Here is a 19,156-nt window from a genome sequence, read left to right as displayed (position 1 = left end):
TCAAACCTCACCACTTCCGGGATCCAAGGAGGGACAACAAATAGGGCAAAAAACCACAATTTGGGCCACTCTGAAGACCTGTTCGTTGGTGGGATCACAAGAGCCATTAGGACAATCTAGGGGCCGTGGGCAGGGTGACCACACAACTAATTATCTAAGCAGGGACACTTTTAAGGGTTAAAGGGAGAACTATTAATAATTATGCTGGGACAACAGGTGTACAAGCAGGGTCTGTCCCAGGCAAATGGGGCTGCAGGCCACCCTGAGTGTGGGCCCTCTTTCCTAGCCTCCACACCGCCTTACACAGTGTCCACATTTCCACAACCAGCTCCTTCCCTGCACTCTCCTTTTTCACAAAGACACTGGCATATTTCAGCTACAACTCGTTTATTAATAAGAGTTTAGACAGAAAAATAGTCACACTCTTGACAGCATAAATACATATCTGTACACTCTTAGGAGATACCGCAATCCTGTCCTCACTGGAGGGCAACTTCAGCAGTGCAGACTCGCAGTAACACAGGACTTTGTGGGGAGGGGTGGATTTCTCAAACTACGCTTACTTCTCATTTGGAGTCTGCAAACTATAAATGGGAAGTCAGTGAAATGGAATAAGATCTTATTTTAAGGCTAATTTTGGGTTAAGCTCAACATAACAAACGTTACAAAAATAAAGGCTATCCAGGACCTTATGACATTTCCCATCAGTATTTCATCTATTCTTTAGCTAGCTTTAATAAATTAATTGTCAGAAGGTGAGAAATAATTAAGTCACTAATAAATGGACTATAAAATATTACAAGAGCTATAATATTGCTGTAGCAATATGACAACCTTTAAAATGCAAATTATAAACATTTGAATTTAATTTTAAGTACTTTATAGCTTAGTTTAGCAGGTGGAATGAAAAAGAGAGCAAATCAATAAAGCTAGGGGTATGACGCAGCCCAGCTATGTCAATCAGACATTATGTAAGACTAATTTCACAACTTTAAAAACTTAAGCAAGCCAACTGTCTTATCATTTCTACAACAACACAATTATAAAGTTATATGTAGATAAGAGTTACATAGTAAATGTTATCATCTGCCAGCCCAGGGAGAGGAAGGGGCGGGGGAAGTGATATGGTGGGCACTGTGTCCACCCAGCTATGGTCCCACTCCCGCTGTGGGCTCAGCCTGGACTAGCGCCTGGGTACCGACCCTTCCAGTTAACACCTCCCTGGGGCACCACATCCCACTCTCAGGAAGGTCCTGTTAAAAAGGTTACCATGAAGAAATGTCACTGCGTGACCAGTAACACACCTGAGCCGGTAAGTCATCTTAGATGTTGGTCAATGACGTGGGTCTGCAAAATGTCTAACGATTTTATTTGTGGCTTAAGTTTAAAAAGCATTTACAAACATCAGCCACTTCTTTGGGCTTCTTCTCATGAAACCAACGAGGTAGCCTGAGGCACAGCATGCAAGAGCTCTTGAGACTTTTCCATTGAACCTCTTTTTCCTGTCTTTCCATCTTCTCCCCCCAAAGGAATCTCAGCATAAGCTTCTTTGTTTTGTTCCCCAGCTGCCATCCTAGCAGACTGGATGGCTCCCTGAGGACAGGGACCCCTTATTCTCATGCCTGTGGCCCCTCCAGCACCCAGCACAGTGCTCCCCCAGCCCATGTTTACAGACGCATTTGCCCCTGGCCGTCCTTCTTTCTGAAGGGTGACCGTCACTCCCTGCAGTTTGCCTGCAGTGTCCAGTGTTCCGTCCTTATTTATCTTACATCACTGTGAACTCTAAGCTGGAAAGAGCAGGGAATAATAAGCACCTGCTACAACGTGTGGTTATTGCATTGGAACTTAGGAAAAAGATCAAATACCACTTTTTCTTAAGGTAATGAATTGATAAGCTGTTTAAAATACTGCACTCTTATTATTGGTGGGAATGTAAATTTGTATAGCTACTAGGGAAAACAGCATGGAAGATCCTCAAAGAGTTAAAAACAGGACTACCATATGATGCAGCAATTCCACTTTTCAGAATATATCCTAAGGTAAAAAAAACACTAACTCAAAAAGATACATGCACCCCCATGTTCATAGCAGCATTATTTACAATAGCCAAGATATGGAAACAACCTAAATGTCTATGGATAGATAAAGAAGTTGTGAGATATACATATATATATATATTAAAATATGAGGAGATCCTACCATTTGCTACAACACAGGTGAACCCTGAAGGTATTATGCTAAGTGTAATGAGTCAGAGAAAGACAAATACTGTATGACCCACTTACATGTGGAAACTAAAACAAAACAAAACAAAAACAAAAAACCAAACTCATAGAAAAAGAGACCAGATTTGTGGTTACCAGAGGTGAAGGGTGCAGACAGTGAGAACTGAAGGAAGGTGGTCAAAAGGTAAACATTTCCAGTTATAAGATAAATAAGTCCTAGGAATGTAATATATACCATGATGACTGATACACAGAAAACTTAAGAAAATAAATCCTAAGACCTCTTATCACAAGAAATTTTTTTTTCCTTTCCTCTCTTCTTCCTTCTTTTTATATGAGAAGACGGATGTCAGCTGAACCCACTGTGGTAATTATTTCACAATATGCATAAGTCAAACCATCATGCTGTACGCCTTAAACTTATACGTGAGTGTCAATTATTTCTCAATAAAACTGGGGGAAAGAAAGAGCAAAAGAAAAAAAAAATGCTGCATGTTTCTGACTTGGACTTCCAGGTCTTATGCACCCAAAGATTTGGGTGAACAAGGCTAAGACGTGAAGAAGATTAAGAACAAAAATCCTTCCAAACTTTTGTTTTTGGAAATAGTACCCCCTGGTCAAGACAATTTGTCACATAGGGCATACTATGTCCATCACCCTTTGGAAAGCCACTGCCAGCAAACAAAAGGCCCCACACAGTCCTGCAGTGAAGACATCTGATTAATTTTGCTCAAACCAGTATTTCCCTAAATTATTTCAACACGGAACCCTTTCTCCCATGTGACACTTATTAATATCCTAAGAAACCAAGGTTCCTCAGCAGACACTGTGGGAAATGCTGACCTAAAGCATTTTTTTCTTTCCTGGAAATTGTATAAATCCCTCTGAATTGCAGCTTTCAGGTCAACTTACAGAATAGTAAAAGAAATATATTTCTGTAAGGTTTACAGTGCCACTCCTGATTTGTCTTAGACCACAGCAGGCTACCTGAGAAGCAGCCTTGAGTTTTGTGGTCTGAGCTCCTGCTTCTCGTGTGGAGGAGGTGGTGGGTGAGGCCTCTTACCTCTGAGCACAGGCTGACAGGCTCGCCCATCTGGGAGGGGAGTGTCCAGCACCACCCTTAACCCCGACCGCAGGGGAGGACCTGCGGTGCTCACTGGCATTTTGACAACTTCAGCTACACTGCGAGCTTGAAACGGTGTTGTTCACTAACTCATCCCTCAGGGTTACGATAAATCAAAAAGTACAGCGAGAGCAGGAAGCAATTAGGAAAACGCAAGATAGACCTTAAGGGCAAAAATGCAATATTCTAGGTGTCCTGAGGATTCCTCATTAACGCTAAGCTGATTACCAATCACAGGCGTCACAGAGCAGCTGCTATAAGGAAGGAAAACTTTGCACAATATAGAGTCATGTAGTGGAAGCACCTGCCTCTGGTGGTATTTAAAGTGTATTTTTGGAAAAAAACCTAAATTTCTCACCTTTACCAGTTTGAAAACAAAATAAAAATGAGTGACTCAATGGCTGATTGCAGGGAAAGGTTAAAAAAATTCCCTCCTATATATATGTGGAAAATAGGGTATGCTTTAGAAGTCAATTCAGATACATTCTTGAAAAGCTGTCTGAATCCTGCTTTCTAAAATAGCAACAACAAAACACTAAAGTCTTTCAAATACAGCAAGGTCAGGGGAATAACTTTTCCAGCACAGGCAAAGGAAGCCTGAACTAGGAAAGCACACCTCAGCAAGAGCTCCTAAGCATGTCGGGGTACTGTCCTAAGACACCTCTCTCCCCTGGGCTCCATAAAAGTGCAAAGAGCCACTCACCATGTCGTAAGTTGTTACGATCTTTTTCAGAACCTCGGGCACGATTCCCTGCAACTCCATGGTGGGATACTGCTCGCTGAGATTCAGGACCACCAGGGGCGTGTTATCAGGTCCCAGGAAGCGGGGAGACACCGCCAGCATGCACTGCATGAGGTTGGCTACGGAGGAGAGGCCACACAGCTCCTTGAAGGACACCACTGCATTCTGCTCAATGGAAAGAAGAAGGCGCTTTGTAATTCACCAGGGTTTTAATTTCTCGGGGATGTTATACTCAATATACTTGGTTATCCTTGGACTGCCTGGTACAACAGTTACTAGCAGTGTTATGACAGACATGGTTAATGATTATCTTATCCTGGGAAAAATGGCTACTTTCCAAAGTAAACATAGTTATAGATATTTGTAATACCAATTTATCAAAAGTATGGAAAAGGCAAATAAGTTAAATTCTTTCGAAGGGCAAAGCTACTTTTCAGATCAAAGTTCACAGCAGTGCTAATGCTGATATGTAATTATGAACAAACCAAAAAGAAGGCTTCTGCATTCAAAAAGGTAAAGATTCAGAAAAAAAAAATCAGGCTTAAAATAAGTATCAAATACGCCAGCCATCCAAAAAAAAAGAGGAATATTTGCAAGACAGAAACTTGAGTCTCTCTCACCTGTTCATACCAGCTGGTTCCAAAGCTAAAGGAACTTGGAGGATGCTGCAGTTTCCGTGGAGATGTGCCCGGTGGGAGACCTTCCTGCCCGGTACCACAGCCTTCCCTTCCCCTAGCCCCGTCTCCATGCTGCTTCTCCTGTTCTCAATGCTCTTTTTTTCTAATCACCAGAGGTGCCATTAAAATCCCCATTAAAGGAAACCCTTCCATACGGTAAAAAGCCACGAGTCGGTGTTCTCTGAGCACTGTGTGCAAGGCACAGGTAATATACATGACCCCATCTGATCCTCTCAACCAGCCACGCTGGGCCCGAGCCTCAGCTGTGGCCTGTCTCTGTTGTTTGTCTGAGGTCACACAGCTAGCAGGTGAAGGGGTCAGGATTTTACCTGAAGTCTGCCGAGGATGAGGCCTCTGCTCTTAATCACTGTGCTGCCAGAACAGGTACATTCCAACCGAAAAATGAGTCACCCCAGGCACACCTGGGTCCTGACCTGGGCTGAGCATGGCGGCCATAGGGGAGGGATCTGGGCCCCCCAAGCCCTGTGCCTTCTGTTCTCAAACACCCCCGTCCTTGGAAATGAGCAGCACGTTGGTTTTAAATTTAAACATTTTCTTTTTATTAATATTGCTTTAAATATGGGCATCAAGCTGTGTATCATTTTGTCCAAAATCACTTGGATGTTGACTGCTCATAACAATAAATCCTTACTGAGAGCTCTAAGGGGGGCCCCCAGTCATGCCATCACACTCCCCAGTTACTTCTTCACCTGCCGTTGTCCTATTTGTTTATCATCTGCTGCCCAGCCCCAACTAAAGTCTGCTGTTTCCTGCTGCATCCCTGGCCCGACCGCCCGACTGCGCCGACTGCAGTGTGGGTTCAGAACAGACACGCGGCCCTGGAAGGACGGCGCTCGGCTTCATGCGCATGACAGCTGCCGTAGGGCAGGGACGTGGGGCCTGCTCAGAGCTGAGGTCCACCAACCATGGCACCCTCAGAGATAGGGAGACACCCTCCACATTTACTATGAGACAAGAAATAAAACAAAAGGTCTCCATTGTGGGAAGGTCTTTTAATTTTACTTGCTGCTGGCATTCTGCTCATAATAGTTATAAAGATTATATATATATACATGTATGTGTATGTGTGTGTGTGTGTGTGTGTGTGTGTGTGTGTATCTTTCTTTATCGTTTTTAAACACACTGAGCGGTGACCCATCACACACTGGGATGGGCTGGGGTAGGTGTGTGTGTGAGGTAGCCCTTGCAGCCTCGTTCTGCATCACTGGTAGTCCCAGTATCCTGCTAGACACGTGGACAATCCTTAATTACATACCTAACCCTGACTGATTGCTTTTCGCCACTACGCGGTTCAGAGGTAATTATCAGCTCAGACATCTAATAAATACAGGTGTCACGTGTCTTTTACTTACACAATTAGACAGCTGCGCTGCAGAGTCAAGAGCAGGCTCAATACATAAACCCACGGGCTGTTTACAGGCTCACCATTCCCGCAGCATGACGGCCCCACAAGAAAGGACCGGAACGTGTCCCTCTAGTTTGATGGGCTTGACGTCAGTGTGTTCCAGCTAAGGAATATTCAGAAATACCAGAGATTCCCATGTGCGCTTTTAGAGAAGACGGGGGACTGTTCCCTATTGATTAACAGGGACCAGGTCGGGTGTGGTGGACTCAGCAGCAAGGCTGTCTCATTCCCATAGAGTGTGTTCAATACCAGCTGCCGTTTTGGAAATTCACATGATAAAAAAAATGAGATCAGTGGTAAACATTCTTACAAGCGATGGGAATTTACAAAGTATTTAAGATGGGAAATACGACTATTTAAAGAAACCCTCCAAAAGCCTCTTACACCGCGCACAGTCGCACACCAGCCCGCGCGCAGGCGCACACAAGCCCCCGCGCCGTACCTGCATGTTCTCTCTCAGGTCGGTGGCGTCCCGAATTGGGGACTGGGCATTCTTGAAGACCTCGTCCACAGTTTTAATCCACAGTGTTCTCAGGGACGCATATTCCCTGGACTTCTTCCCTTTTCTCACAGAGAGGCCCCTCTTGTGAGGCTTCCCGCCTCCTCTCCGGTTCGTGATGGCCACGTGCACGAACAGAGAAGCGTGGGCGAGGACCTCGCCGGTGAGCGACTGCAGCGGCACGTGGCGGTAGCCCGTCTGCAGACACTCGAAGGGAATCGTGTACTGGCCGATGAACTCATCCCCGATGTAGTCGTCGTCCAGGACCACAAAGCGCACCATGGCCAGTTCGGGCAGGTTGATCTGGAACTCAAAGCTTTCGTCGAAGATGGGAGCGTCTCCGTTCTGGTGCACTGTTTTTGTCCTCTGTTCTGCACAGTCAGCGGGGATCCCGTGGATCTCAACGTAGACGTAAGGGTCCACCACGTCGCCTTTAGCACCCGATCCTTTGGGTTTGGGGAAGTTCTGCCCGCTGATGATCTTGATGTGAAGGAGCTGGGGTGAGACTCCTGGGACGGAGTCTTTGGTGTTGGCGCTGAAGAAGGAGACTTCCTCCCTCATGATGGCCGGCCGCAGCACGTAGCCGCAGTTCCCGTTCTGCCTAAACCAGCCGATGTTCAGGTCCATCATCAGTCCCGGGGTCTGAAAGTTCATGGCCACGATCTGACAACCACATTTCCAAAAATCTTGAGGGTTCATGTTGCTGGAGTCAATTCTCATGGGGCTGGGAAAAACCCTGGCGAGAAAGCGCTTGTTATAATTGACAAAGTCCCCTGCGTTCTCGTTGGCGTATTTGCTGGCAAGCACTTCGTTGAACGAGCAGACTTCCCAGTACTTCTGAACCTGAAAGGACACCTGGAACTCTTTGAACTGCACCGACTTGCAGATGCTCACCAGCTCGGACAGCTCTTTGCAGAGCTGGAAGCGCTTGGCAGGCACGTGGTTGGGCAGCTCTGCGTTCTCCTTGCCCATCCTCTGAGACATCTCTGCCCCTTCATCCTCATCAGTAACATCGCCCTCTACTCCAGAGCAGTTGGAAGACAGCTTCTTTGCCTTAATGAGTATCTTCCCTTTCAGGACATCTGGGGATGGCAGGTAAGATTCCTCAGCACTGGGTGAGGTTGTGTAGAGCTTGTCTCCTAAAATTTTCTTCATGTGTTGAACCATGACCTTCTGTTGTTTAATAGAACAGTGATTTTCCAAACACAGGATGAGAGGGTACTCTGAAGCAAAGAATGCATACTTGTTAATAATATCAATGACACTGCGGAAGACGATCTGCGAGGTCATGGTGTGGCCTGTGTAAATCACAGGTTCATTATCCGGCCCGTCCCATACATCCAATTCAACACTCCGGCAACCCATTTTAAGAGCTCGGATGTATCCTGTGATATCCGAGGGACCTCGGAACTGATCCTCTATTAAGTACGTATTATGAGATGAGTTTATAAAGTAATGAGACAAGGGTTGCTTCATGTCCTGACAGACCTTCTTATGCTCTGGATCAAATATATAACAGTCAGAGGACACAAGGTAATTAGTGAACCCGTCTATGGACAGCCAGCCCTTTTCCTGACCCTCTTTGGATGGCTCATATTTGTGAATAATTTCAAGGCTTATTTCCTCATTTATATGTGCCACACCCTGCTCTGCCTCCAGAAACATCATAAGGTCCTTGGTATCAAGGAATTCTTTATTGCTTGAGAACTGAACTAAAAGGAAATAAATTTCAGGTCTAGTACAAAGCTCGTGGAAAACCTCAACAAATTCCTCCTTTGTGACTTCAGTACCAGCTTTGTCCTTGGACTTGTGCAATTCTTTGAACTTAAGCTCAATCTTGCTCGTTTTTAAACCAGGATTGAGATTTCTGATACACTGTACGGCGCTGCACAGAGTTATATGTCCCAGGTTATCTACATCAATTTCACTAAACATTTGTGAGACCCAAGAAGTCCTCATGTTGTCTTGGCTACTCTCTAACATATCGAGCGTATGTTTCCCATAAGAAATTAGGTACCGCAGTCCCGTGACCCAGATGTTCGCAACATCTGCAGAGTTGGCAACCAAATCAAGTGACTCGTAATTCTCTCCGTAGATGACGGAAAATGCACAGTCTTCAGATATCTGGTCAGAAATGCCATTGCTGCGGAATATGTCTGTATTTTTTCCTGTTCTCACTTCCTTGATGGATTTAATATCAATCTTGGCTTTCTCAGAATCCTTCTTGGATGGCTCCCACCTCAGGCTCTGCATGTCAGCGTCCAGTAAAAAATACCTGTGGTAAATTCTAGAGTTGGAGCGAACTTTTTTGAGTTCCGAACCCTCCACCATGGAATTGATACAATCACTTGCACTGCTAATCTTTTTCTCCGTGGGCATACTGCTGAAGGAGACCGTCTTTTTCCGCTCTCTTTTCTGTTTTGTACCATCCTAGGAGAAAAAGATCATAGTGTATTAGGATAACACAAACATAGGTTTCTATGTTCAAGACTAGGAATAAAAATTTAATTTCCTTGGGAAAAAAATCATACCCTTAGGATTTCCAATTGTATGTTCTATAATGAATGATACTCATATTCACTTCTAAAGCTTAGAAGTGGCCTTGGCATTTACAGCCTAATACAGACAGGTTAAAAAAAAATCATTATTGAATTACTGCAACCCATGAGGATCAAGAAACACAATTCCAGTAATACATAATAAATGCTTGCATAGAGAATTGGCCACACAATTTGCAGGGCCCGGGGGAAAATGAAAATGCAGGGGAAAATGAACAACCTCGTTCAGAAATTAAGAATTTTAAGAAGGTCATGGAAGAGCGTTAAGCCAGCTACACGGCCTTTCTGAGTAAGGGGCCTGTACAATGCACCGGTAATATACCCACGAAGCAGGCCCTGCTGGGTGTACACCTCCTGCACCAGTGTTTCCCAAAAGGTTGTCACTAAACCACTTTCCTCAGAATCCCCTGGGTTACCTGGGTAACATGCAGATTCCTAGGCTCATGGAATCAGCTTTCCAGGGGGTGGTGCCCAGGAATTTACATTTTAGGCAGCACTCTAGGTGATGGGAATGTACAATAAAGTTTAAAACCACTTGGACTCACTAAGCTGTCTGGGCTATTTCTGGAAAGTAAGTATGAACCATTAAATTATGTGTTACGTGAGTAGAAACTGAAATTCCAGTGGCAATTCTTGGCTTTTCAGAGCCTCATATTAGATTAGTCACGGTCCTAAACACTTCAAATAGATATGGTTTTACTTCTGTCGTTGTATTAAGTCTGGGTGGGAGGCCCAGATTTCAGCTAGAGGTGCTTCTAAAATTCTGGGGTTGGATTTATTAAAGCCTGCTCCCACGCACCAGGCGAATGTTTAGAACAAGTCACCTAAGTCCTTCCAATGTTAACAGACTAGTAACACTACCAAGTGAAAAACTTCAGGCAACATCTATTTCTACAGCAGTCTGCATCACCAGTAATGCACTCCTCAACTTTCCTGCATGATGTAGCAGGTGCTCACCTCAAGGAGCTGATGCCACATCTATGTGTGCATTTAAGTTCTTTCCCTGTATAGATTGCCTTTATTATTATTATTATTATTTTAAATTGCTCAAATGGCCTCACAACATCTTTCATAATTTTAACCTAAAACTCGACATTGCCTTTCAGGAGGCATATGAAATTTGTGACAAATTTTCAGTAAGTCATTATATTCATAAATAAGAAATAGAGATGGAGGTTGGGATTATATGACTTTCATGCAATAAAGAAAAGAGCATGCAAAATATTGTACAAAGGCATTCTAACTTTCCCGCTCTGAGAGAATCTTTTTTTTTTTTTTTTTCTGGCCGTGTCACGCAGCATGTGGGGTCTTAGTTCCCTGACCAGGGATCGAACCCGCGTCCCCTGCAGTGGAAACATGGAGTTTTAACCACTGGACTGCCAGGGAAGTCCCCAAAAGAATCTATTTTGAATAAAACCTCACATTTAAAAAAGTGACTATGCTATTCTCTGCCTCTGAAATTTAAAACTACTTTTACTTTTTGACTACCTATACTTCCAAAAGCAATTTGCAGAAGGCAATTAAACTTAAACTTTAAATCATACAGGTATCATTTCCCTCAAAGTTTCAAAATGAACCAGAGGCTTTTGTGATCTGAATGCCAACATGAAACATAAAAGCCACAAGGCAGAGTATTTCTTTATAATTGTATCCTCCAAGCAATAAAGTGCAAAAGACATTAAAGCTGTGGTAATGGTATCTATAAGATACTTTGTATTGAATACTACAGCTGTTCCAATCCCTAAAACTTAGATTGTCTATTCAAGCAAGTTGGCATGAAATTAAATTTGTAATCAGCCATGTATAAGGGTATGAAACAAATGCATGAATTTCCTATTTTTCAGAATGAGGGTTGTCTTCACCTTTAAAAATAATATTTACCTTTAATAAAGACAGCATACTAATTAAGTAAGGGAATTTTATAATTTTTATAAATTGTATCTCCAAGCTGCCACTAGTAAAAGGAATCACAAAGATAAATGGAGGTGCCTATCCATTTATTCACTGAAATATATATACAGCATTTTCTCAACAGTGTAATCTTTTATTCTGTCATTCTCAACATATTGATTAATACTGGACTACCGCTTCAGCACATGGAGGCCTGAATGAAAAGGTCTGTCTCTCCTTCCCTGCTCGCAGAAAAAACTATTAGAAAACATCAAAAGAGAAGCGTGCTTGCTCAGAGACCAACAGAGCAGGCGGGAGCTGGCCCTCATCACCAGATGGACCAGAATCACTGGCTGGAAGCAACAGGTGGATGTGAAGGCAAGCTGGTCCCCCACAGCCCAGAGGAAAGGAAAAGGAAGGCAGATGGAGGGAGAACTGGGCTTCCTCAGCAGGAGACCCAGGCCCCCAACCTGCCTTTGTCCCAGAATCTTTATCCCATCCTACATATTTCCACCTAGCCTTCACTTTTTAGCCCAGCAGTGATCACGTACTCGCATAAGCTAAGCAGCCCGTCGGCAGCAGAGTTGGAATCTATTTTCTGTGTTGCGTCTTAATGTTAGTTAGTTTAAATTTAAAATTAAAAAGTGATCAAACTATATGTGCTGCACATACAGTTTTTTTTTTAACTAAAGGAAAACTAATGTGTATAACTTACATGCACTAATCACCTAAAACCAGAAGAAAAAAAACGTAAGCTTCTGCTGAGAAGGAGATGCCTCCAAATACTTTTAAAAATTGTACAGATGATGTTTCAGAACTAGCTCTTAATGTTGTAAGTACTCGTCACCTAAAGCTTCCGAGTGGTGGAAACCACAACATGTAGATAAACTTGGTCCACTGGTGCATTTCTGCTGCACTACAACACTTCTTAATACCAAGAGAAGAAACACAAAAGTTACGTCCAGTCTGGAAGAAAACCAGCTTCCAAAAGAACCCACCTCTATGTCAACCCTGAAATTCTGAATTCTAGATAAAGCATCATAAAATTTTGAACGGGACAGAAGCTTAAAGATTCATTTATATGTTTAACCAGCGCTTATTTACAGAATAACATTTTTGTATCAGGAATAATTTTGTGAAAGCAATGACCTAGCAAGAGGCTAAGCGAGCTTTTCTGCATCACAGCAAACTCAGGAAGAACGAAAATGTTTATAGAACTTATATTTAACAATAAAAACGGAAGTAGCCACATTGAATCCAATGGAAAAACATACCTATTTCTAACAAGACTGCCTACTTTATTTAACAGACGTTTGTCACTACCTTTTGGCCTCTAAAATGACCATCTGGGGTATTTCAGAGGTAGCAGTTCATAAATGGGCGTGAGCAATTTCATAAATTCTCATCCTGAAATGAGGTGACAAATAGGTGGGCCTCATTTCTTTGCCGGCAACAAGGTGCCTGAGTCTGATGCAACCACCGTAGCACCTTCTACAGAAGAGGAAACCCGTCTGAGGAGTCGGAGTCTGGTCTCAAGGCCCAGGATTTGATGTCCTGCTGGGACAACATGGCCTGCTGGGTCCTACTGCATTCCTGTTGTATTTCTAGACTGATTTGTTTCCATTTTCTGTTTGACTATTTCTCAATATACACCACGAGAAAATGACGAATCAACCTCCAGATTCCATACGCTGGCAGAAACTGACACGGCGCCCTAACAATGGGGATGGAGCATGAAGACAGAGCAGCCGTTTATCCTTCTGGTTTGTTTTGAGTCCAGTTATTTACTCTGATGTATAAGTAACATTAAAGAAGAGTATGAGAGCTTTATGTTTATTGAAGGGAGTCTGGGATGAAAGAGAGTTTGGAAACACTGGTTAAAGAAATTTCTATCCTTGTAAAGCAGTTATATTCCAATAAAGATGTTAAAAAAAAAAAGAAAAGAAAAAGAAACTTCTATCCTTAACAAAACAAAAAACCCCAGAAACAACTTGAGGCCTATTAAACAAGCACAGCAAGGCCTGACCTTTCTTCAGCTCAGTAACAATAGCTCTGAGTTGAAGGAATAAGTCATGCCGGGTACATCAGGGTTACCTTGCAAGGTTTTTTCATACATCTTTAAAGCTTTGATGTGCTCTCCAAGATGAGCAAAAAGGAAAAAAGTAAAAAAAAAAAAAAAAAAAAAAAAGGATCTGGAGCAAAAACAGTCACTCTGAAGGTCATTTTATAAAATCAGATGAATTGAAAAAGAATAAAATAACTGGAAGAAAAGCTAGATATGGTCAAATGCTGCTTCCTCCTCACATGGAAGGGCCCTTTACTGCATGTAACAGAAAGCTGCTTGGCCTGAGGATGCTCTCCTCACGGATCTGCTAATGGCTTGGGAACCTATGGGTGATTGGACAGTCCCAAACGTGGGCAAGTCCAGTTCAGATGACAGCTTAGGATGCAGAAAGCCAAGAGAGAACATCACTCCCACTTAACAAGAAAAAGCCAGACTGTCAATAAAATCACAACTTTTCTTATACCCATCAAAGAACTGTGATCACAAGGGAACTGAATTCCAAGGAGTGAAAAACCCCTCCAAGAAGAGAGAAGACGCAGACACTGTTTCACAGTTTGTAGAGCATGGAAGGAAGAGTCCACCATGGAAGCACATAAAAGAAATCAGTTAAGGGACTTCCCTGGCAGTCCAGCAGTTAAGACTCCGTGCTCCTGGTGCAGGGGGCCCCGGTTCAATCCCTGGTTGGGGGATTACGATCCCACATACCACAACTACCGAGCTCGCACACCACAATGAAGAGGCTGTGTGCCACAACGAAGACCCAACACAGCCACAATAAATAAATAAATAAATAAATAAATAAATAAATAAATAAATAAATAAAATTTAAAAAAAAGAAATCAGTTAAAATAGTAAGGAAATCCTAAAGGCCAAGTGTGGGCTACTATATCTATATCTATATCTATACTATAGCTTGGAGCAACTGGGTACCCCACACACAGGGAGAGTTTGTACTCACATGAAAGGCTTCACAGGTTGCTCCTGAGAAAGACTGGGGCCAGAGCAGGAGAGAGCCCCTCTCCAGGACACAGGCATGCAGCAGGTGATGGGGACACCATGAAACTCTGCTACTTCCCCGACCCTCCTCTCAGATGAAGCAAAAGCCTTAAGCCACTGGGGGAATGGCAGCAAACCCGCTTTCTCCCTGGGCTACTGGGGGATGGGTAGAAGGAAAATCCGTCTCCTTCCACAGCCAAGCAAAGATCTACTGGCCCTTGGACTCAGGAGCCTGTACCAATAAAGCAGAACTCTACTACCACCAGGAGAGGGGCAGAAACTCACCGCAGATATAGGCAGAGCCTGGCTGCCTTGGAGAGCAGGGCAGGAATGCCCAGAAGGTCCCACCCTTGAGGCCCAGGTGCACAGGGCTGCCTAAGATTGAAACTAGACCAGGAGGACTAAGAAATCCCTGGCTCCAGCAGACGCTGGGCACCAAGGAGCAGGCAGCGTACCACGGAGGAGGCATAAGACCGTGGAAAGAGAGCCCTTTCTGATACAGGCCTTTGCAGATGAAAGCAGATGGCAAGAGCGGGAACCATGCGTAAACCCTCCAGGACCCCAGTGCCCACCTAGACACATGGTTATGGTGGCCCACAGGTAGAGGAATTTGAAGCCAGCAGTACACTGAAGGTAACAATGGCAACTCAAAACATAAACCCAGATCAATTATTGACTAGATTGACTCAACTTCCCCAAACGTTAATGACCTAGAAGAAGAAGAGGCATGTTCATTTCTGAGCATAAATATTATTTACCTCAGTCTCTATTAAGCGTGATGTTTAGCATTCAATAAAAATTACAGTGTGCGTGTGTGCGCATGCACACACACACACAGACACACAAAATGTAAGGAAAAAACCCACTGTCAAGAGACAAAACAATCAATAGAGCCAGACTCAGAGGTGACCTAGACCTATCACACAGGAACTTTAAAACAACTATTATTAATATACAAAATAATCTGGGGGTGGGGAGTAGACAATATTCATGATCAAATGGGCTATTTCAGCAGAAAGAAGGAAATTATAAAATAAGAGTCCAATGGAAATGCTATATAAAAACCCCAACTATCAGAAGTGGTGAATTCCTTTGATAGGCTTATAAGCAGACTGAACATAGCCAAGGAAAGATTCAGTGAACTTGAAGAGGTGTCCATAAAAATTATCCAAACTAAAACACAAAAAGATTTAAAAAGTGAAAAAATATAAAACAGTGCATCCCAGAGCAGCTATAGAAGATATGTGAAAATTGAGTCCCAGCAGGATAAGAGAGAGAGAATATGGCAGAAGAAGAAATAATGTCCTAGAATTTTCCAAAATTAGATCCAAGAAACTCAAGCACAATCACACACACACACACACACACACACACTCACACACACTCCTAGACCTATATTATCATAGTCAAATTGATGAAAAAATAAATACAAAGAGAAAAGCTTTAAGGTAGCCAGAGTAAAAAAGAAAGTGAGACACAAAGGAATGTAGGTAAGAGCTACAGTTCAGATGGATTACAGGTGATCTACTTACATCTAACCACAGGTTGTCTACTTGACCCAGCTTAATAGTTTAATGGGAAAAATGATTCTCTTTTAAAGGACTGTATTCCCTAAATTTCCCTCTGCTTCCCCAGATGAAGGTGTCCCTAACGTAGATGTAGGTCTTTAAGGGGTCACGGGTGAGTTTCAGAGGCTCCATAAAACTGTGATTGGATTGTGAAAGTAATTTGTAAACCCATTCTAAGAAGTTTAGAATCTTGGCTTTACTAACATAAATTTTAGAAGGCAAACAAAAAGGTTTATCATTTCCTAAGAATGTCAGCCTTAAGTGTTAGAGGCAAAGGATAAATGTTTTACAGGGCTGTAAAGGAAATTTTAAGGCTATCCAAAAGAGAAATGACAAACTGAGAGAGGGGAAAGAGAAAACAACATCATTTATGGATATATAATGGAGTTTTGCTAATAAAAACAGCAAAATCAATCAATCACAGAAAGAGCTCTTATTTGTAACTGTGAAATGGTTTTCTTTATTCCAAAGTAGAACAAAATAATCCAGCAGTTCATAAACTTTCTAGTTTAGGAATCACCCATGGAAATGCTGTGGGCCTCAAGATGTAAGCTAGTATTGCATGTTCTCTATGCCTCAGTTTTCCCACCTATAAAATAGAGATTAAAAAAATACCCACACCCCCCATATGTTATTTATAGTCCCTGCTTCATAGGGTTGTTATAATGATGAGTTCATATTGGGAAAGTGTTCTAAATGCTACCTGAAGTTTTATACACCCTACATTAGACACTGTTCAGTAAATACACTGCAGACTGAAATGATTTCTTCATGAAAGAAGAATAAAAAGAAACACTGTCATAAATATGTAGATGCAATACTCTCATCACTTAGGATTTGTGGAAAGTTAGCCCCATTCCAGAAGAAATAGAATGAACATCACTCTCTTTGGGTCTTTTTTAACTGAGGCCACTACTTAATGCTACCATAGAACTTTTGAGCATGACCAAATGGATGTGATGCCCAAGATACCTTGAGAACCTGTCAAAAATAGCCAGATGCCCTCTCAAAATAAAGCTTCAGAAAGAACAAAGAAGTAAACCATTTCTTAAAGTCATTTGTTAACTTTAAATCCCATCAATTTAGTGACAATTACAATTTAACTCATGTATAAGTATTCACATATAAAAAATTTTGAGGCAATGATCCCCATAATAGTTTTCTCTAAAAAATAACCAAATGACTACTCAGGGCACTCTCTGATCAGAATTATTCAGATGATTCCTTCTACTTCATACTCCCATATTATTTCCTACAGTGTTCAAAACAATTGCATGTAAAGAAAACAAATTTCCAGTTCCTGTAAAACGAAGTTTTCAAGGTCAGGTTAAAGCTTCCAAGTCACTTGATGTAATGGGTTACACCTGCCTTTAAAACACTGGGGTCTTTAATTATAAAATCAGAGGACCATAATAGATTATAATACTTTCATAACCACACTCTTTTGGGGATACACTTTCACTACTACTGAGATATTTATTCAAAGTAAATTTACAAAACCATCATCTACATCTGTGTCCAATGTAAACTGCAACAAAATTCCTTGGTTTTCTCCAGTAATAAAAAACTTAAGGGTGGGGCTTCCCTGGTGCCGCAGTGGTTGAGAGTCTGCCTGCCGAGGCAGGGGACATGGGTTCATGCCCCGGTCTCGGAAGATCCCACATGCTGAGGAGCAGCTGGGCCCGTGAGCCATGGCCGCTGAGCCTGCGCGTCTGGAGCCTGTTCTCCGCAACGGGAGAGGCCACAACAGTGAGAGGCCCGCGTACCGCAGAAAAAAAAAAAAAAACAGACTTAAGGGTGAGCACTGAGCCCCTACAAACTACACCAGCGCTACTTTACATTCCAGTGAAAATACTGATGCTAGTGAATTTTATTTTATAATCCATAATAATGGTACTTAAGTGGTCCACTTTGGGGTGAAAGCTGTAAGTGTTTCTCAACTGTGTATATGGTAATTCCTTATTTAGCACATTCTAAAGCCTCTCGACTTCCTATACTGCAGAGCTGTTTTGAGATACGGTTACATAACCTAATTGTTAATAACTGTCTGGTAAATCATACCTAATTTTAAAAGGTATGCAAGTCAAATTACATAATGTGAATTCTTAGCTACAAATACAATCAATTCTAAGAGTACCTTCTCAATCACAATTTTCCCCCTAAATTGTACTGGTTCTTCACTACTTCAGAGTAGCTTAGGAGGAAGAATTTATTTTCCTCATTTTTTAATCCTTAAATCTGTCACTGCGTTGAGAGGAAAATGATGGTAGTTCAGGGATAGTCAAGAGTCCAAAGAAAAGCTTCCATAGAGATCCATACACAGGCAAAGCTACTGCCATGGGCTATATGCACCACAGAAAAGAAACAACAGTAGATCTTTCAGTCAGGAATTTTAATATTACCACAGTTATTTTAAAATTAAAATTTTAAAGGAAAATTGCTTCACCAACAGTATCTTCTATCATCCTCTTGTTTATTATTTTCTTTCTATCTTGTCTGGTAGGGAGAAAAAAAAACCTTCCAAGGGCCTTTTCTTAACCCAGTGGTTTATTTGCATATGAAACTAGTGGGAGGTGGGCAAGTATCAGAAAAAAAGAGAAACAATTCATATGAAAGGAAAACTCAGCTTTCTACAAAATATTCTTTTAAGTCCCAAGCCATTCATGTGCCTCCACTAGTCCAGCCCTCAATGTTATCTCTTCTCCAAACTTGTATAGTATTTATGGTCTCTACCCTATAATTTAACACTTAATTATAGTCTTATTCAGATCTCCAATTGTTTTATATGGGTTAGTCTTATCTCCTCAAGTGGAAAGTAAAAGTTTTGAAGGAACGGGCCATATCTTATATTCTATATGGCTGGCTGGACCAATTCAAGCAGTCAGAACAGTAACTCCTTCTGGTGAATCTGTATCTCAGTGATAAAGGGGTATTCCCAACAAGAGGATGCGACACTGTAAATATGTATGCACCCAACACTGGAGCACCTAAATATATAAAGTAAGTATTAACAGATCCCAAAAGACAGAAATATACAGCAACAGAATAATAGTAAGGGACTTTAATACTCCACGTTCACCAATGGTTAGGTCATCCAGACAGAAAATCAATAAAGAAACACTGGTCTTAAATGACATGTTAGACCAGATGGACTTAACAGATATGTACAGAACATTCCATCCAAAAGCAACAGAATATACATTCTTCTCAACTACACGTCGAACATTCTCCAGGACGGATCACATGCTAGGCCACAAAACAATCCTTGATAAATTTAATAGTGAAATCATATCAAGCATCTTTTCCAATCACAATGGTATGAAACTAAAAATCAATTACAGGAAGAAAACTGGAAATTTACAAATATGCAGAGATTAAACAATATAC

The 19,156-nt window shown here is 42.0% G+C and overlaps 1 protein-coding gene across 1 annotated transcript in view; it reads right to left on the bottom strand.

Moving 5' to 3' along the window:
• PLCL2 (phospholipase C like 2) overlaps positions 1 to 19,156 on the bottom strand; it is a 193,389-nt gene that overhangs the window by 74,665 nt on the left and 99,568 nt on the right. Inside the window, exons 2-3 of the mRNA XM_060011524.1 lie at positions 6,636 to 9,122; positions 4,052 to 4,255 (exon numbers count right to left, since the gene is read on the bottom strand). Of these exons, the coding sequence (XP_059867507.1) occupies positions 4,052 to 4,255; positions 6,636 to 9,122 (2,691 nt within the window). The remainder of the gene's footprint in view (positions 1 to 4,051; positions 4,256 to 6,635; positions 9,123 to 19,156) is intronic.

Source organism: Delphinus delphis, chromosome 4 (assembly GCF_949987515.2).
Source record: "Delphinus delphis chromosome 4, mDelDel1.2, whole genome shotgun sequence".
NCBI lineage: Eukaryota > Metazoa > Chordata > Mammalia > Artiodactyla > Delphinidae > Delphinus > Delphinus delphis.
This window is presented reverse-complemented; position numbering and strand designations above follow the sequence as displayed.